Raw genomic sequence first — 20320 nt, forward strand, 5'->3', positions numbered from 1 at the left:
TGAGACCTAGCTAAGCCCAAGAGCAGAAATCATCTCTCAACTTCAACATAGTAGGTCAGCTCTGTGACCTAAGGGTAAACTCTAGCAGGACCTTCAGTTCCTATATGGAAATTCGGCTCCTGCTGTTCCCCAGCTTTGTTAGTATCTGTGATGAGCCATTTGATGCATTTGTCCAGGGCAGGGAATATGGACAGGGTGAAAGAAAAATAATTAGGAAGATAAGATGGAGGAATTGAGTTTGTCATATAATTGATGCGGAGACTCAACTGCGGCACAAAGGTTCGTGGGCTGATAAGTCAGATCTTACATTTCAGCCCTTCTCTGACCCTGCCGCAGTCTGCGAGAAATCCAAGTAACATTTTCTTTCAGCTGCGGCTGTGAATAAACCATCCTGAAAGGCTTTTAAAAGTGAAATGTCACAAGGAGCCAGCTTCCCCGTCTTAGCCTTGATAAGCCCATTGTGGCAGGCCCTGCTGCTGTCCGCGGGGTTGGTGTGTTCTCAGCGTGGGGAGTCTTTTCTTGGTGGATGGCTGCCCTGGGCTTGGAGCGATCAACATCATTCCATCTGGCGTCTTACAGAAGGAATTGTGTTGAGTACGGTATGGAGTTTGGGGACAGCTAGTTCCCCGTGACAAGCTGACTCCAGGAAGAGATGGACGAGTCACCAAATGACTCTCCATATTTGGAGTGACAGATATTTCCGGCTGCTGATTGTGTGCCCACGTGCTGTTGAGTGCAGCGGAGCTAGGATTGCTGAGCCATGAACCTTCATCGCGTTGCAGGTTGCACTGTCATTAGCACCTGTATGTAGTTCTACTCCTGCTTTGGCCGGGAGTGTACAAGACTGTGCATGGAGCAGGGCCGTGGAGAATCAAGCCTGTCCAGTTCAGTTTGGGGTCTCTGAGAAGGCTATAGAGTGTTCCCAGGGGACTGCAGTGAGAGATACCCCAGCCTCGTCCATTGGGCCCTCTTCCATTCAAAGGCTGGGAATGGTTAGTGGGTTCTTAGGATGGCCTTTTCACACCGCAGTCCACGTGTCTCCTGTTAGAACTGCTCAGCTGTTAATTTCACAACCCCATCCACTGCCAAGCCGATTTCAGAGGCACTTGGTCTTAGACTAAGACCACTGTTCATGTCCACTTCATTATTCTAATGCTGGCGAGACTCCAAGGTTCGTTACAGACTAGGATGCTCCCTGATTCAACTCATTTGACCTGAGCAAGGTATTGCTAATTGTTAAAAGCGCATCTTGCTCTACTCTTTTCTAACCCCATAGAGCTGGGGGGCTGCATCTGGGATGTTTCTCTTTCCTGGGTTACTGGGCTCGCTCGCAGTTTGTGGTAGGGTTGTAGGCGGTCACTGGGCTGCACATGCTGTTGGTTTGTTATGGTAGGGTTGCATCTGGGAGCTGGGCGATGCGCGCTGGTGGCTCGGTATTGCAGGATTACTGTTGCAGTTCACCAGTAATCTGCACTCTCCCCAGTGCACCTGGTTACTCCTGGGGGAATTCGGTCCCAAAAAATTGAAAATTTTGCAAAATGATTATTTTATTATCAAAATAACACATTATCACACCAGTTTCAATTTTTTTTCAATATTAGGATTGGAAGGGACTTTAGGAGATTATCTAGTCCAACCCCCTGCTCAAAGCAGGACCAACCCCAACTCAATCATCCCAGCCAGGGCTTTGTCAAGCTGGGCCTTAAAAACCTCTAAGGAAGGAGATTCCACCACCTCCCTAGGTAACCCATTCCAGTGCTTCACCACCCTCCTAGCGAAATAGTGTTTCCTAATATCCAACCTAAACCTCCCCCACTGCAACTTGAGACCATTGCTTCTTATTCTGTCATCTGCTTTAGTCCCTCTGTGCCTCAGTTTCCCCTCTGTACTAATGGCTCTGCCCTGCCTCATGCGGGGGTGTGTGTGTGAGGATAAACACATAGAAGATCATGAAGCGCTCAGGTACAATGGAAGTTGGGGCCATATAAGTACCTCAAACTAGCAGAGATGAGGTGGGCAGAACAGTGGCTTGGGTTCATTTCGGTATCCAGTCCCCTTTGAAATAGGAGGCCGTGTTGTCCAATGAATAAAGCACTTCCCACCTCTGCCACTGATTGACCATGTGACCTTGGGTGAGTCACTTCCCCCCTCTCCCTGCCTCAGTTTCCCATTTGGGGATAATGGTGCCTGCATTTCTAAGTGCTGTGAGAGCGCCAGTGAAACATAAAGTAGTCATATTTGTGAAATCCAGATGTGCCACCCTGTACCCGCAAGGGGGCTCAGCTCCCCAGGGGGGTTCTGTGCCGTCTGAAGAAGGTAGGTACTGCAGCACGGCTGGACGTGCGAGGGAGGCGAGAGATTCTGGCCGGGCCCAGCCTCTATCAGGACACAAATAAATAACATCTGAACAGGGAACACTGTGGATCAAGCTGTATCTTGTTGAAACAGACGCTGCTTCAAAGCTGGCAGTGCTCCTTCCAAGGTAACGCAGGGCCTGGCCAATGGAAACTGAAACAAATGGCTTTCCTCTTCTCTGTCTTGCTGCTGTCTTGCAGTTGGGTTAGTGGCATCTCCTGGGAGCTGGGTCCCCTTTCCCGCTGACCTTCTGCCAGGGCATTGCCTGGCAAGGCCAAGCCACCCATGACAAGTGACAGCAGCTGAGCCCTCACAGGGAAGCCATTGTGTTAAGAGGTGGTGGCTAACAGCAGTGCTTAGCTCTCGCGTAGCACTGTCCACCTGCAGCTCTTCAAAGAGAGGCAAAGATCGCTGTCCCCATTATACAGCGGGGAAACTGAGGCACAGGGCAGGATGATTTAGTTGGGGTTGGCCCTGCTTTGGGCAGGCGGTTGGACAAGATACCTCCTGAGGTCCCGTCCAACCCTGATATTCTATAAAGCGAGTTTCCCAGACCAGTAGCAGAGCTGGGACTAGAACCCATAATATCCCGACCTATTCCAGTGCCCTGTCCTCAGTCTGTTCGGGATCTGCTCAGGCTAAGCTGTAATAAGCCCCTCTCCGACCCCGGTAAGAGTGCCCCTGTGCCCTTGGGAACTGCTTTAACTAAACTGCTTTAAATTCACACCTCTGGTTAGACTGTGAAACGCTGTGTATAGACCAGGCCTGACTGAGCTAAGCTTACGAGCCGTTTCAATGAGTCCGAGTGTGGTTACGCTAAGGGTTTGCCCTGCTTAAATTGATCATTTCTGCTGCTCCTAACTTTCTTGCCCTGCCTTGGCGTTGTACCCACTCGCCTACACGTAACTGACCCTGCTGCTTACAGCTCCGCTTCGCGCGGCCGCCGGCTGGAAATGTAAGGGAGCGAATCCCTGTAGGCCACGTGCCGAGAGACCCAAGGGACGCGCCGAGCGGGAGGCGGAGGCGGCTGGAGTTCAAGCAGCCCCTGCGCTACTGGAAGAAACCCCCCTCCCAGCCCCTTTGCAAGTGACATCACTGGAGGCTCCTCAGTGTCAGGAGGGCTACGGGAGTGAGAGCATCCCAGGGTCCAGCTGACACCAGCTTCCATGTCCCCTTTGAATCCAGCCTTTGGCCTTAAACTTCCCAGCCAGCGGGCGGCAGGAGAGCAACCGAGTCACCTGTAACAGACCCAGCAGAACTGCAGCCAGCAGCTAATTGAATTGCACTTGAGAGCCCGCTTGTGGGTTGGCAGGAGGAAGCTTTGGTTCCTGTGTCGGCCCCTGGCGGGGCATTGTGAATGGAAATTTGTCCTGGGCGATCAGACTGGTACGCTGGCTCGCGTGCCCAGGGGGTCACGAGGTCACTAGTGGACTGGTTTTCACTCGGGGTGGGCTACCCAGCCTGCTGTATTAGGAGCCCAGTGCAAGCAAAGAACTCCCTGCTAGCAACGCTTGCCGTGGGGCCAGGGGACGGCGCAGAGCTCCCTAGCTTTGCGGCTCAACTGGAGCCAGGCTCTCAGGGGTTGTGCAGCTAGTCCGTCCCCGCCCCAGCGGCTGGGGTGTGGAAATGCACCTCCCCTGGCTGTCTCTTTCCCCATCCTCCCAGGGCTGGGGAACAATGACCATGGGCCTGTTCTGCAGGCCCTGGACTGGTGCAGAGCCCTGTGGATGTGTGGGGGAAGCAGGGGTGGGGAGAAAGACGGTGCCACATTGGCAAACTCAGCCGCACTCCTCTCTCGCTCCGGCTGCTGGAGAGCTTCCAAATGTCTCCTTGTCCCAAAGCCCCTTTGTGCCCCCTGGTAAGTGCTGGGTCACCCTCCTGGGTTGCTTGCCAGAGTAACGTGAGTCCTTCTGCCCTGGAAACCCCCTTTGCTCCCATTGACACACTTGTTTCCCGTACTCCCCTAGGGCATTTCCCAGGCCGTGTTCATCGGCCATGACTGGGGCGGCGCTGTGGTGTGGAACATGTCCCTCTTTTACCCAGAGCGAGTGAGGTGAGTCACCGTCGGATGGCTCCCCGATCATTTCATCTCCAAACTCCTTCATGGTGGAGTTCTAGTTAAGGCGCTCCATGTGCTCGAAGCTCAGAGCGAGCACCTGAAAAGGTCCATATCTCACTTCTCTCTGGAGCTTCCCCGTGGGTGACTTCCTGTCCCATGTAAATGCCCCTGTGTGCGCATGCAGCCCAATGCCAGTGTGTGAATTCAGAGTCTACTGTTTAAATCAGAGTGTATTTGGTTGTAAACTGGGTCTTCTGGTTTCTCCCTCTCTGATTCCTGCTGCTGGTGTCTTAGGGCAGTGGCTGGACTGAACACGCCCTTCAGACCTGCGAACCCCAAGGTGGATGTCATGGAGATGATCAAATCCAATCCTGTGTTTGACTATCAGCTTTATTTCCAGGAGCCGGTGAGTACGAGCCAAAGAGGTTCTATTCCTAGTGCGCTGGGTACGTGCGCTCCGTGGGTTCTGTTCTCCTGCCTGCCAGTCCCGTGATGTAAGGCATCAACAGAGAGCTCCACCTGAGGAAATACAAAAGATGGCTCCGGCTGGGGGCCAGATTCGGAGCTGCTGTAAATCCATATAACTGGATGGTTTCCACCAGTCGAAGATCTAGCCCCATAGAGCCATAAATGGAGTTGAGCGGAAGGGGAGAGCTCGTAAGGTAGTAAAACAGCTGGAGCGGAGAAAGTTTGCCTGACGGAGATGGTTCCATTGGTAATGCTCTGTCTCCGCCCTTGGTCGTATGCCCCACTGCTGATATAGTGTGTACCAGTGGGTGCGCTCTGTCCATCAGATGAGATGTTAAACTGAGACTGATTCTGCCTGTATTTGGTATCTGTCCAGGCAGGGGGTTAAAGATCCCCTAGCACTATTCCAAAAGAGTTAAGGGACAGTCGCAGACTCCTGGGCACTGCTCCCCCCATCTTACCATCCTTGGAGATCTCAACCTCAGTGGAAACCGGTTCCAGCGTCCAAGTGCCTAGAAAGGGTCATGGAATCGAGGAAGCTCACGTTTCTTGTGCGGTGCCCTCCAGGGCAATGGCTTAGTTCCAGAGCAGCCCGGTATCCCTCTGTCAGACACGCCCACAGCCGCGTGGCTGCGGAACCCGTCACAGCTGGCAGATGTCTGCCTGGACCGAAACCCCTTCCAAATGGGCTCTTCCCAGAGAGGGCTAGAGCGGATCGAGATGAAGAGGAGCCCTAATAAGTGTCGGGTGCTAGAGCCTGCTGGGAATGTCTCTGGCGTTAAAGCCAGGCGTGCGGAGTAATTACAGCAGGTGTGGAGTGATTGCAGCGGATTGGTGCTGGCAGGTGGCTCTTGTTAGCTAGCCCCGGGTACGAGAGGGATTGGTGTGTCTCTTGGGGGCTGTGGGAATGAAGGGCTGAGGGCAGAAGAGGTCCTGCAAGGACAGTCAAGGAGCAGGTACGTTTGGGGGAGATCTCAGGTTGAGTTCCAAGCCCTGGGGAGGGGAAAAGGGCAGATTACAAGCGGTTTGGTTTTACTCTGGGCATGTCTACCGGTCTCTGTAACTTGAGTCACTTTTTTCCCCACTCCTGAGCGACGTAAGTTAGATCGACTTAAGCGGTCGTGTAGCATAGAATCATAGAATCTCAGGGTTGGAAGGGACCTCAGGAGGTATCTAGTCCAACCCCCTGCTCAAAGTAGGACCAACCCCAACTAAATCATCCCAGCCAAGGCTTTGTCAAGCCTGACCTTAAAAACCTCTAAGGATGGAGATTCCACCACCTCCCTAGGGAACCCATTCCAGGGCTTCACCTCCGTTCTAGTGAAAAAGTTTTTCCTAATATTCAACCCAAACCTCCCCCATTGCAACTTGAGACCATTGCTCCTTGTTCTGTCATCTGCTACCACTGAGAACAGTCTAGATCCATCCTCTTTGGAACCCCCTTTCAGGTAGTTGAAAGCAGCTATCAAATCCCCCCTCATTCTTCTCTTCTGCAGACTAAACAATTGCAGTTCCCTTAGCCTCTCCTTGTAAGTCATGTGCTCCAGCCCCCTCATCATTTCTGTTGCCCTCCGCTGGACTCTTTCCAATTTTTCCACATCCTTCTTGTAGTGTGGGGCCCAAAACTGGACACAGTACTCCAGACCCGCCCTCTGTCTGGAGCAGGGTGGGAACTCCACCTGCTCAGTCCCTGTTCTCTGTGCAAAATTAAATGGAGAAGGCAGCCTCTCTCCACAGAGGGCAGGTGGCTAACAAACCATTAGCGGGCTCATCTCGTAGCTGGGGGCCGGGCCTCTGAGGATGGCAAATGTATTTCCGCCTGTCGGAGGCAGAGGGCTGAGCCAGTGTCACTTAGAGCATGTTAGAAATCCGATTAGCTGACTCGAACTGGTGGTGCATGGCGAGTTTTCCAGTGTGAATTCCGCCCTGGCCGCGCATATTCCCTTCGCACTTTGTCTTTTAAATGATAATTAGGCAGATGGCACCTGGATGTGTTTTCAGCGCAAGAGGCAGAGCTGGGCTTTGTTTGTCATGCTTGGCAGGCAGGTGAGGAGATAAAGAAAGAACAGACGGACTTTCTGGTGCTTTCAAGATAGGCAGATGCTCCTGCCCTGTGAGCAAAGAGGCCTTGGCAGAGGGAATGAAAGGGGATGTTCTGAGCTCTGCTGCGTAGGGCCTTGAGGATGAGAATAAGGAATTGAAGGGATGGGATTTTAAGAGGGGCTAGATGCAGGCATAGTATTGATTCTCACAGCAGAGCACGGGGGCTGGGTGGGGAGATTATAGTCCAACCTTATTTTCCTGGAGGAGTGAGGAGCTATTGGAAAACTTTGAGGGAAGAAGGGGAGGCTCTGAATCCAAAGCAGAGTGATGGCTGGCCTGGAAGTTCCCGTCTGGGAATATGACTGACCTGTCATTAGTTTGGAGCTGCTTTGCTGACCAAGGGTTTTAAACTGGGTCTTTCCAGCGTGAGATTTACACAGAGCAGCAGCCAGGCTGCGTAGCCCCCCCAGTTTGAACCCCCCTGACTCTCTGGAATCTTATGAAACTCTGTGGGGTTGAGTCGTCTTTCTGAGCTAGGCAAATGAAGCTGTGTGCGATACATGGTGGGTGTTTCCTTCCGGGTGAGCCTGTGAGCTTCTCTTCACTTTGCCCGAATGGCCGAGACCCCATTCGCAAGCGGAGTGTGGAAGTTGCATCTCGGATGCCTCTGCACGAGCAAACGGGACAACTGCACAGGCAGAGGGGTAACTAAGCACCTGAATGCACATTTTCACGTGGCCTGACTCCATGCACGGACACAGACGCGCTTTTCGGAGCATACAAATAGAAGGCCGTTCCCCAGGCAGGAGTTTGTCACCATCTTAGCTGCGCTGATAATGAACGAAAACCTCATTCCTGGGAAACCAGTGCCGTGTTACCCTGCAGGCCGCTTCCTGCCAAGCCGCCCACCAGGACTCTGGGTCCTCTTTGGAGAGAGCTATTGAAAGCGGCTGCTGCTGTTTCTCTTTCAGGGTGTTGCTGAGCTCGAACTGGAGAAGGACCTGAGCAGGGCGTTTAGGATCATGATCCGCTCCATGAGGAAGGAGGTAGGGGCGGGGCATGCGGCTGGGTAGGGCGGGGCTTTGTGTGATCTTTATCCCATAGCTGGAGTCTGAAGGAGGAGAAGTGGAGGCTGATGATCCAGCCCCAGCCTGGGTTAACGCTCTGCTCCCATCTCTCTCACCTGGGGAGGCCTGACCGGAAATTCCGGGGGGGAGGGGTGTGGCATCAAGACTCAGCTGGAAGTTTTGCCAACTGTTACAACCCCCGACCCCAATATCTGCCACTCCACCCAACGGTGATGGGCCCGCTGGATGTTTGGAGAAGAATGTTGGCATTTAGATCATCGGTAGGTTTCAGAGTTAACGTGCTCTGTTGAGACGAATGGGGTGTTAGTTCACACCTTTCTTGGCGACAATAATTTTGGCTATCTGCAGACTCAGCCAGGGCACTGCTGTCTGCCTTACTCCATTTCGTGTTCGGAAAACCGTGTTCTCACTAGTAAGGGCTTGGGATGTCCTTTAAGGAAACTCACTCCAATTCGGCCCTATGCTGGGGTGGACTCGGTGGAGGGTGCAGGGCCTTGAGCATACGGCACAACCTGAGCACTCTCCAGGGGTTACATCGAGTCTCTTCATCTCCTTCTCGGAGCACAATACAAATAGCGTCATTAACCTAGAACGGAGGCAGTAACTATTTATCAGCAGCTTCAGGGCAAAAACCCTTGAGAGCTTTATAATTTAAACAAACTCAAAGTCTGGAAGGCAGAAGATTCATAGTTAAGGCTTTTTTTAATCCCGGCCCAGCTGCTAACTCACTGTGTAGCCTGGGGCGAGTTACCTGACTGCAGTTTGCCCTTTGCCATCATTAATGCAGGGATGATGCTATTTCCCTAATCTACAGTGTAAATCCAGGGGGGCCGAAGGGGGAGCCATGTGCTTGAGGCAGGGACGTCTGGCCGTCGCTGCAGTTCTTTGGCTTGGCTTCCAGGCCTTTGCAGAGCCGATGGAGTAACAGTCCCGTCCCGGGAGAGTCCAGGGAGTGAGATCAGCCTGGGAGTTGAACCCACTCTCTTGCACGCCCCGGGGGCATCGGGGTTCAGGCGTCGAGTGTTTGCTGTCCCCGCGGAGAGCGAGTGCTCCAGCAGCAGCGTGGGGCGCTCGGGGCCCCTTGCGCGTGCCTGGGATCCTCCTTCGCCCCAGACGCAGCGTCTCGTGCTGCTTGGGGCTGGCTGGGTTAGAGCTCTCGGCAGTGTCTGCTCCGAGCCAGCCGGGCGAGCGAAGGCCTGGGCAGGACTGGGCATGGTCTGCATAGGACTGGGCCAGGGCCTACAATCCAAGCAGCCTCATTACATATTGCACCAGCCCCCGTGTGCTCGGTGCAAATCCTGCGCTGGTCTGTCGGCTCCTGGCTTTGGAAGGCCCCAACAAGCCCCTTCCCCGGGCGCTGCGGGGGCTGCGCTCGGTAGCAGAGCACAGAGGAGACCCGGTGCTGCTGCGGGCCACAAAAGCGCCTTCATATGCAGCTTTGGGGAACCATTCCACAGCCTGGCCTGCCCCTTCCCTGCAGCCGCCCGCAACGCCGAGTCGGCCCGGTGGAGCATTTCCCTGAACAGCTGGGCAGTTAACCAATAACAGTACGTTTCCAGGCTCGTTAGCTAGATGTACGTCACTTTGTTAATCCAACCCCCTATGTCAATCCCTGCCACCGTGTGATTGTTCCCATGGCTTTTCTCCAAGTTCCCCTCTGGCCAGCAGCCCTGGGAGTTAATCACGTTCCGTTAATTAGAGCTGTTTCCCTCACAGGACCAGCTGCCTGTTCCACTCAATTCCACCAACGTCCGGGAGCGAGGTAAGGGTACGAAATGGCCCAGGTGGGAAGGGATTTGTCACTCTGTTCCCCAGTTATCTCCCAGCCTTCTCGTTAGTGGTGCAGGTGGATCTCTCTCATCGACGACGTTTCAAATACTTGGCGGGGGAGCGGGGGGTACTGCTGAGCTACTCCTGGGGCTCCCTCCCTTCCCCTCCAAACGTGAACAGACCCGACTTCACAAGTAACCCTACAATAACAAAGGATTGGGTTGCTCATGAGGGTTGGGCTGCGCACGCAGATATGTTATTGTAGGGTTGTTCATTGGCCGTAAGGAAGTCCAGGGCCACGACAGAAGGGAATGGAGGAGAGAGAGAGGGTGTATGGAGGGCTGGATAGAAAGAAGCACTGAATTGTCCCATAATAGTGCAACCCTACAATAATACCCCAGCGTCTGCAGCCCAAGGCTTGGGAGAGACCCTGCAATAACAAACTACCCTGTGTGCTTGCAGGGAGCAGAGAGGCTGGTATTAAGAAAGAAATCACTTTTCTTTGCAAGTTCCTCTAGGTAGATCATGCGGTAAGTGAGGGTGGGTGTAGTCAAATATGAGCTATTCTCAGTGTCAGGGCTCCCTCCCCACTCTGAACTCTGGGGTACAGATTTGGGGACTTGCATGAAAGATCCCCAAGCTTATTTCTACCAGCTTAGGTTAAAAACGTCCCCAAGGCACAAATTCTTTCCTTGTCCTTGGACAGTATTGCTGCCACCGCCAAGTGAGTTAGACAAAGATTCAGGAAAAGGCCCACTGGGAGTTCCTGCTTCCCCCAAATATCCCCCCAAGGCCCTTCACCCCCTTTCCTGGGGAGGCTTGAGAATAATATATCAAGCAACAGATTTTTAGGACACTAAAAAACAATCAGGTTCTTAAAAAGAATTTTATTATAAAGAAAAAAGTAAAAGAAGCACTTCTGTAAAATCAGGATGGAAGGTAATTTTACAGGGTAATAAGATTTTAAAACGCAGAGGATTCCTCTCTAGGCTCAACTTTAAAGTTACAAAAAGCAGGAATAAACCTCCCGCTCAGCACAGGAAAAACTCACAAGCTAAACCAAAAGATAATCTAATGCATTTCCTTGCTATTACTTACAATTTTTGTAATCTTGGATGCTTATTTCAGGTAGGGTTTTAGGGGATGGTTTTTCCTGCCCTGGTCCCTCTCTGTCCTGGAGAAGCAGCAAAGAATCCTGTGGCACCTTATAGACTAACAGACGTTTTGCAGCATGAGCTTTCGTGGGTGAATACCCACTTCTTCGGATGCAAGAAAGAAGTGGGTATTCACCCACGAAAGCTCATGCTGCAAAACGTCTGTTAGTCTATAAGGTGCCACAGGATTCTTTGCTGCTTTTACAGATCCAGACTAACACGGCTACCCCTCTGATACTTGTCCTGGAGAGAACAACAAAGAGAAGCACAAACAAAACCTCCCCCCACAGATTTGAAAGGATCTTCTTCCCTTATTGGTCCTTTTGGTCAGGTGCCAAACAGGTTATCTGAGCTTCTTAACCCCTTACAGGCAAAGGAGGGATTTTATGCTCCCCTTTGCTGTATGTTTATGACACTGAGAAACACCCTTGATGCTGTCCCTTTAATTAAAACCTGGGCAGCGGGAGGGACGCCTCAGCCAGTGGGATGGCCTGGAGCGGCTGAATGTTAACCAGAGCTCCTGAAGGCCTCGCTTTGAAACTCCTCTCTCCCTCCTTGGGTTTCTTCCCTTTCTTGCAAATCCACTTACGCAGCACGTTCTAATCAAATCACCCACCGATACACGCTGCAGAAGGGCGCTATAAATAGTAGCAGCGATAAGCATTCGTTGTGCAGCTCTAGCTGGAGGCATGTACCCTGCCAAAACCTCCAGGAGAGCTGGAGGGGTGGCCTATGCCCAGGGCTGCAGGGTTCTTCTCCGGGCACCAAGGGCCGGTCTAAAGGAGAAAGATGCAATGGTAGGACTTGAAGTTGGCTTTGAAACCAGCCTAGAGCGAACCTCGGTGTGGATTTCAGTGTGAACAGCTAGTCTGGGTTTAGCTGGACCAGTTTCACCATATTGGTTTAACGTCACGCTGTGAGTTCGGCCAGTGCCGTGTTCTCCTCCAGCCACGCCCGGGCTGCCTGTGACCCCTGGTACGGATACATTCTATGAAAGCCGGGTGGGGGGTGTAGTGAGTTTGTCAGGCCTGTTAGGCGCTGCTGTTACAGACCAGGGAACCCTTTACCAGCCGGCACCACTGGGCCTCTGTCCCACTGCCCCTGTAGCCGTTGGGCCGAACATCACAAGCTCTGGTGTATAAAGTCGAGGCACCTAAATCCACATTTAAGTGCCTAAATAACCGGTGTTGCCATCACAGGCACTGAGCCCCTCAGTGGGAGCTGCAGCTGCCAAGCGCCTCTGGAGAGGAGGCCGCTCCTATAGCCGCTTAAATGAGGAGCCTGAACTCCTGGGCCGGCATGAAACTCACACGCCATCCACCCGTCACCACAGGGCTCCCCCGTCTCAGCCTAAATCCCGTTCGCAGAGCAGCACCCGGCTTTAAAACTGAGCATGGGGGTGTGTGCAGGGAGTCTGCAGAGGCCCTTTGCAAGCCCTTAGTCCTTTGTCGGGGCCACAGACTCGGGGTCATTTGCAGCTGATTCTGCCCACGAGGTTGCCTAGCAGATGTTCTCACCACCCCCCTCTCTCTCTCGGCAGGAGGGCTTCTGGCTGGCATGCCGGAAGACCCACCTCCAAGCCAGATCCTAGCGGGAGCGGATCTCCAGTACTTCATCCAGCAGTTTAAAAAGTCTGGCTTCAGGTAAGAGCGAAGCTAAAGAACGAAGGAAGAGGCTGGCGCTGGCGAGAGGGAGGTAACGTCGGCTCTGCCTGGGATGTTCCCAGAGACGTTGTTACAAGGCCTTCGGCTGGGTCCTTTGCAAACCAGCCACTCCCTCCCCTGCATGGGGCTCCTGGGAATCTCCCCCCTGCTTGGGGGCAGGCGTGCGGTGCTGGTGCCCATGGGGAGCCTAAGATGAGCCACCGTAGAAGGCCCAGCTAAGAGGGCTGGGGGGTCTGCCCTGGGATCGCAAGGAAATACCAGCTCAGCCAAAATCTGGGCCCCTGGTTCAGCTGCGCCTCCCCACGGAACGCAGCACCCGAGAACTTCTCGGGGACCCCACTAAGGATTTACGCCCCTCCCCCCTTTCTCTCTGCCTCACCCTTAGGAGACCCTTGAACTGGTACCGGAACATGCGAGCCAACTGGCAGTGGGGCCTCTCTGCGAAAGGCAGGAAGGTGAGAGCGGATCCTAGCGCGGCTGTCAATGGCGCCTGTCTCTGGGCTGGGATCTCGGAGCAGGGGCAGGAGCTCGGTTAGCATTCTCCAGCCCCAGCCCTGGGCCACTCGCAGATGCGGGAACGTGCCGAGAGCAGCCCGTGGTGCCTCCGTTCCCTGGAGCAGAAGGAACAGTAGCTTGGTAACAGGCGCTAGGCTCATCTGTCTGTCCTCCTCTAGGCTTGCGAGAGCGTCGTGATCCGGCATCTGGAACGTCTGTGTTCTCTGCCAGAGGCAAAGGGTTGGCGAAGGGCAGGGTGCCCTTCGTGGTACCCCCATGTGGGAGCCTGGCCTGGGGACCCTGTGGGGCTGTGGGTTGTCCCGCAGTTGGGATTGACACACACCCACTTAGTGCACCCATGGAGTGAACTGGCAACTGGTTCCTTCTCAGCCTCTAGTAACGTTGTGTCTGTTCCTCCAGGGCCACCTTTCCACGCAAGAAAGGAAAAGTTTCTGGAGGGCGGGAGTATGGGGCTGTGGAGGGCTGAAATCCCTGTCACCCAGAGTCCACCATCCTCCGCTGGCCAGGAGCGGGGCGGGGTGATCCAACAGGTCTCCGTCAGCTCTGTCTCCATGGTAGAACAACACCTTTGGAAGGTTACGGACTTAGGGCCAGATTTGTAAGGATATTGTGACGCCTGCTTTAGGTACCTTAATCCCTTTAAGAATTTACCTGCTCACCCCAGCAGGATTTGAACACAGTCCCAGACCTCGCTTTCAGCGGTTGCCAAACGCGGGGTCAGTGTGGCTGTGCTTGGAAGAACAGGAATCAGCACTCATGCCGCCCTCTTCCTCCGGAGATCTCAAATGCGTTACAGAGCTGAGGAAACTGAGGCACGGAGCAGTGAGGTGGCATGACCAAGGTCACACTGCAGGCCAGTGGGCTGGACAGCAGTTCTGTGCTCTAACCACTGAACCATGCTGCCTTCACAAGAGGGCAGCACCAGCCCACCCCCCCAAGGGCACTGAGCGGTTAGCCAACTGGCTGGAGCAATGAATGCGATGCTGACACATGCTTTGGCTCTGTGATCTCGCTTCACTTTCGGTCTCGGCGAATATAAACGAGAACTCTTGGGCCAGTGGGTGGCCTCCAGCCTAGGGCACTTCCTCCCCTGCAGCTGAGCTGGGGGATTGATTGGCTGAGTCGTGATTTATATTAGACAGTGGTCACGGTGCAGCCGCTCTCTCTCGCCCCCAGGGCAGTGTGTGAAGGGCACGTCCCTCTGGGGCTCGGGTCTGGCTTGCACTGTCCCCACCCTGCTCTTTTGGGGCTAGCGGCTCCCCTGGGGAATTCAGAGCAGAGGGACAGAGAAGCCTCATTAGATCCCATCTACTCCATCTGCCCAGCTGTTTTCTTGGGGCTGGTTGCTGCAGGAGGTCAGAGTGGTTGCTCAGTGTGGGCTCAGATCTAGGAATGGTGGTTTGGGGCCAGGGCAGAAGTGCTCTCTACGGTCGGTTCGCTGGTGCTCTGGCTGGGATGGCCACAGTACCTGGACAGCCATCAATTGTCCTAACTGGGGCAGTTCGAAGGGGCTCCTCTCTAGGCCTCTAGCTGGGCGAGCGTCCCCGAGTGATTTCCTGGACCGAAGAGCAGAAACGCCTGCCAAGGTGGCAAAACCCTGGGGCTTCAGCCGGTAGCTCTCCATCGTGGGCGGTGGGTAGCGAAGGTCAGGGGAGGCTTAGCCTCCGGTAGCCCAGGCCGTGGCCCCACCCACGCTCCCCCTCTCCCCTGAAGCCAGTGAGGGCTCAGCTCCAGCTCAGGGCTTGGACCAGCCAGTAGCCTGGGGGTCAGGTCGGAGCTGGGGTCAGGCCGGGGCTCGGGGCTCCTCCATTTGCAAGGGTGAGGCGGTTGGGACTCTGGGAGGTGGGGCCTCGGGCAGAAGGGGTGGGGCTGGGGGGACTAGCCTCCTCAAATGGGGGGTTCACGCGCCGCCCATACTCTCCATACACTGGATAAACGGTTTGAAATTCAAGGAACAATTGCAACAAGCCCCGGGGCTCCCCGTCTGCAGGGGTGTCATGTGCACTGCTGTGCGTGGCTTTGGGCAGCGCATCCTCACCTGGTGGGGGTGTCTACGCAGGCCCCGCCCACCGCGCTCCCATGGATTCTACGCGAGTCTGCTCCGCTCCGCACCGCTGGGAACGGCTAGTGAGCGCTACCCCGCTGGGGAAGGAGACTGTTTACAGAGCGGATTTGATCTGGGGGCGTCTCATGTCCCAGCCCTGTCTTTATCCCCCTGCAGATCCTGGTCCCGGCTTTGATGGTTACTGCGGGGAAGGACTTTATTCTCCATCCGAATCTGAGTAAAGGCATGGAGGAGTGGGTAAGTGAGCAGCATCATCCACCCTGATAAGACGCTGCCCGATGGCGTCCCGGTTACCCGGCGGCCAGCAATATCCAGTGTCATTGGGCTGACGTTGGTTCCCTCGGACTCCATCTCAGCTGAACGAATCCCTCGTAAGTGGCTCGTGCTTCACATGTGAGGCAACTGTGGGGAGTTCCCAGTAGCAGGAGGCCTCGAACCAGCCGCCTTGACTGACGAGCTACATCAATCCCACAAGCTGTGCCTGCCGAGGAGTCGAGAAGGGGGATCCAACCTCATGCTTCAGGCCATGTGCAGGGTCAGGGCGAAATGCTCTTCTAGCCAGGGATAGCCCCACACGCCTGGGCCGGGGAGTTGACCTTCCTCTCAAGCGTCAGGAATTCTCCAGCGCCGGGGTGGTGGTGCCAGGCTCGATGGGACTGATCCCATATGGCAGGTCCTAAGCAGCAACCTTTCCTAAAAGCCTCCGTACCTTTGAGAGGCCCGGCAGCCTCTTGGGAGTGAAACAGAGTCTCACTGTTCTTGTGCATCTCTCTCCAGATTCCCCAGCTGACCCGGGGCCACATTGAAGAGTGCGGACACTGGACTCAGATGGAAAGGTACCACGTGCACAGCGGGGGCGGGCGGGCTGGCTGGCGTTTAAAGGCCAGTCGTAGTCAGCCGTTGGGGCCTGACTAAGCGCTGCTTGGCAGCCAGCTCTTGCTCCAGCGCCCTGGATGCACGGAGTGAGCCGTTAGCCAGTCTGAGTACGCGCGGCGAGGGAGTGGGGCGCTGCGGCTGGCGTTTGCTAACGGCTCGGCTGGGTCAGCACTGCAAGCGAAGCTGGGAAGGGCAGTCAGCTCGTGTCTGGTCCGTGAACTGATTTGCCCACAGGGATCACCATGGATTATCTCCCCCCCACTCCCCGCCCGATGAGGAAGCCTTGTGCAATTAGCTAAACGGCTTAGTGACTTTAACACTTCCTGTGAAGCCTCCAGTATTGGCCTGAGCTGGAGGGACCAGACCAAATGGCTCATGGCAGATCACTGCATATTTGACTCTGATTTTCAGTGGGCCGAGCGCCCCCAGCTTCCATTGACTTCAGAGGGAGCCAGGGTGGCTCAGCACCTCCCTGAATTAGGCCAATACATATACGCATAACCCAGCCTACCTCTATGCCAGCATTACCGTCCGGGGCCACGATGCAGCTCCAGATTCATTTTCATCCCATAGCCCAGCCCAAGAATTCGGAGGGGCTACCACCCCCTGGGCTACCCCCACCCAACCAGCTGCTGCAGCGCTTGCTCAGGCAAAATCCCCCCAGTGAGGTCAGTGGAGATTCGGTCTGCGTGGGGACTGCTGGGATACGACCCCAAACGCACGTCCTGCCACCTGCTAACGAGAGAGTTCATCACAGCCCCAGTCGTGCCGCGCGGGGAGATCCCCCGGGATCCCCGGCAGCTCGTGTGCCGTCCGAGCATCCCTGCGTTACTGCGCTGCAGCTTCCGAGCCTGGCCTCCGGCAGCTTGCAACTGTGCGAGCCGGCCCGTTGGGGTGTCTGGTGTTTTTATGAGCTCTGTTAAAGCAGCCTCATTAGCTTAGCCCATGGCATCAGCTGGCCATTATTCCGGCACAAGTAATGAGCAGAGAAGAGGAGCTGGGCCGGGAGGGATCGTCTCACGAGAACAGATTAGAACAGCTCCGTGCGCGCGGCTCGCCGAGAGGCCGTTCCCGGCAGCATCCCCGGGGCACTGGAGGCGGAAGGGAACTGAGCGTGGTGAGGCGAGCGGGCCTGAGCCGGAGTCATGGGGGGGGTTAGGAAAAGGCAAAAGTTAGTCAAAGTTCAACCTATACGTTCTATGGTCCTTACAGGGCCTCTTCCGCGGGAGCGTCTGAGCCCCCCGGTGGCGAGCAGTGTGAACTGGCGGATGCTCCCCAGCCCCAGGGAGTTCAGAGAGTCATTGAGCCACTAACGCTAATCAAAAGGGCTGGGTCACTATTTAATGTATCCTCCTCTACACCCGAGGTCTCTAGTTCTCGTCCCTCTGTGGCAAGGCCTCAGTTTCCAGGGGAGGCAGGTCCTAGCCTGCGCCCCAAACCCAGCACGTTTTCCCCAGCAGGTGCAGGTCTTTTCTCCTGCCCCTGCCCGTTTCTGGCCCTCTTTTTCCCTAGGCTCTGCTTCCGAGTGCATCCGTCCTCGTCCTTCTCCCCCTCCGGCAAGGAACTGGGTCTGGTTTGTGTAGGCCCAGGCGCCCCCCCACCCCACCCCAATATACACACACACACTCTTCTAGCAGTCTCTGAGAGGACTGAATAATTTGAGTCGGTTGCTTTTTTCCTTCTCGCCCTCCCCCCAGGTGACACTTCACTCTGTCACAAACATGTTTATCTTCACACACCCCTGGGAGGGAGGGGGTCACTAGTATCTCCATTTTACAGATGGGGAAACTGAGGCACAGCGAGGCTAAGTGACTTGCCCAAGCTCACACAGGCAGCCAGAGTTGAGCTGAACTGTGAGAGGTGCTAACCTCCTCGCCACCTCTCCCTTCCCCTTCCACGAGAGCAGCGAGTTCTTTCTTCCCCTTAGCTGTCACTGACTTCTAGCAGGACAGTGCAGGTATTTGAAAGGGCCTGGCCCAAGCAAATAGAGACCCACAGTGGGGTGGGGGGAGGTGTCAATTAAAGAAGGCTCCACCCTTCCTTTAAATTAAACCTTCTTCATATCGTTGGAAAGGAAATGACACAGCTGAGATTCCTTTACACTTGCCCATCAGCCAGAGGGTGAAACCCCCCCAACCTCCCCTAAGTCTCAGTAAATCTCCATTCTACTTCGCTCCTATAGCTCCACCCCACAGAAAGGATCCATCCTCCCAAATTATTCACATACCCCTTCATGCCCCCAAACCTCCTCTGCACCTCAGAGAGAGAGAGAGAGAGAGAGAGAGAGCACTTCATCATCTCCATAGAGGCTCCTTGGGAAATAACCCCCCACTGACTGCTCAGCCATGACTCCTGGAATTAAATCCTGGGTCTGCCTGAATGGCAGAGAAGCTGTAAAACAGCACAACAGTGGAGTGACTGATACAGACTCTAATAACAAAGAATGAAAGGAGAGTAATAATTAATGCCAGTAAACATGGATTTATGGAGAAGAGATTTTGTCCAACTCATTTTTTGCCGAGATGACAAGTTTGGTTGATACAAGTGGGAGTGTCGATGTAATAGACAGATGTAATAGGGCATTGGCCGTGGTACAGTGTTTTGATTGAAAAATTAGAACAATAAAATAATTAACATTCTATTTAGTCAAAAAGGCATTTTGGGGTCAAATTTTCAGCCTCTTCTAATTGGCAGCCTGCATTTTCCCCACGTTAACGCCACCTCATTACTTTTTATTATTAACTGGCAGTATCATTTTCTTCTAAACTTTTCATGGGAAATAACATTTCCCAACAGCGAAGCAGCACAGGCTATGGAGCAGTCTCCCTAGGAAATGGATGGAAGCCTAATTCCTTGGGACGTGAAAGCTAGGCCGGAGAAGGCACAGTAAGGAGCAGCCCTAGCTTAATGGAGTGGTGTTGTTTTTTTTACAGCCCAGCTGCTCTGAATAAGATCCTCATCCAGTGGCTGGAGGATGTTCACGACAATTCTTTGCTGCAGAAGATTTCAAAACTCTGAGTTTGCCCTTGGAAGATTTCAACCTCCAACTTCCTGCTTCATTGGAGAATCTTGCTGCTTGTGTGTCGGTGTGGGCCCTGCCACTATCGCACTAGGTTTTGCCTCTGGGTTTTTGGTTTTGGTTTTCAAGCTAGCCAGTGTAAAAGGTGGGGTAGCCTGGGCTCGGCTAGCTACATCAAGCCGGATAACTGCCTTGCTTTGTGCTTGCGTTGGAATGCAAGCGTCTCAGCGAGGGATTGTAGCATGACGCTCTGATTTGGGGCAGTTCTCCTGCATGTGTTATGATGCAAGACACCCTTTGCTAGCAAGTGAGGAGGCCAAATCAAAGTCTCAAAGCTGCAGGGAGCAGTAAACCGAGCGTCGTCGTATACTTAGCAAATAATGTAAACTGCAGAAAAATAGAATGGGGGGAAATTCCCTGGCTAGGAAGCGGCTGAACATTTCAAGCTAGGACACAGGGATTAGAGGGGACGGGTGACTTCCCAAGTGCCTCCTGCATCTGCAGCTATTTCAGTTATTAATGATACTGAACCACTCATCTGAAACCCTGTAAGTATTTTGTAGGGTTAAGCTTCCACCTCTGGCATTCGAACTCACCGCTCGGCTCGGGCCCGCAATCAGAAAGGCCTGTTTTCCAGTTCAGACACGGCCAATACCTTTGCGATAAGAGATGAGGGGAGGAGTTTTTGTCCCATGAAATCTCCTGAAAGCAGCTAGCGCCCCCTGGTGTCCATTGTTCAGACTGGAGACCTGTGATGTCAGTTCTCGTGCCCAAACCTTGGACCCTGGCCAGCAGCTAGTCAAGCCCTAAGCGCTGCCTTGCTTGGCACCAGTGGTTGTTTGCATTGCGATTGGGGCTTTTGTTGTCAGTTTAAGCTGTACATTTGCGGGTTTAATACGGGGTTGGCAGGATACTAATAGCTCTTCTATGCTGCTTTGAAAACTTGCTTCTGCTTTTGTTATTTCAAGCATCTTTTGTAAACCAGCAACCGAAATAAATCCCAGAATTGATCTCGTGGCATCCAGTGTTCTTCCAGGTGGCGCCTGGTTATGATCATGCAGGTGGAGGTTCTTTGTAAGGCGTGTTTGTGGTACATTGTCACCCCCGAGTGCTTTCGGAAGTGGGGTTAACAGTGGAACCAGATGGAGAACCCCACAGATCCTGAGACACCCTTTTTAGAAGGGAGCCTCACGCCAACCAAAAATGGGGTGGGGTGTTCTCTTGAGGTGAGTCTTGTGCTCTG

General features: G+C 54.1%; 1 protein-coding gene across 1 annotated transcript in view; it reads left to right on the forward strand.

Annotated features, from left to right (window-relative positions):
* LOC123365830 (bifunctional epoxide hydrolase 2-like) overlaps window positions 1-20087 on the forward strand; it is a 56250-nt gene extending 36163 nt beyond the window's left edge. The window contains exons 11-19 of the mRNA XM_045008805.1: window positions 4323-4408; window positions 4709-4820; window positions 7897-7971; window positions 9730-9775; window positions 12478-12580; window positions 12987-13056; window positions 15339-15419; window positions 15960-16018; window positions 18992-20087. Of these exons, the coding sequence (XP_044864740.1) occupies window positions 4323-4408; window positions 4709-4820; window positions 7897-7971; window positions 9730-9775; window positions 12478-12580; window positions 12987-13056; window positions 15339-15419; window positions 15960-16018; window positions 18992-19076 (717 nt within the window). The 3' untranslated portion in view covers window positions 19077-20087. The remainder of the gene's footprint in view (window positions 1-4322; window positions 4409-4708; window positions 4821-7896; window positions 7972-9729; window positions 9776-12477; window positions 12581-12986; window positions 13057-15338; window positions 15420-15959; window positions 16019-18991) is intronic.
* The last annotated feature ends 233 nt before the right edge of the window (window positions 20088-20320 follow it).

The sequence above is a fragment of the Mauremys mutica genome, chromosome 3 (assembly GCF_020497125.1).
Source record: "Mauremys mutica isolate MM-2020 ecotype Southern chromosome 3, ASM2049712v1, whole genome shotgun sequence".
NCBI classification, from domain to species: domain Eukaryota; kingdom Metazoa; phylum Chordata; order Testudines; family Geoemydidae; genus Mauremys; species Mauremys mutica.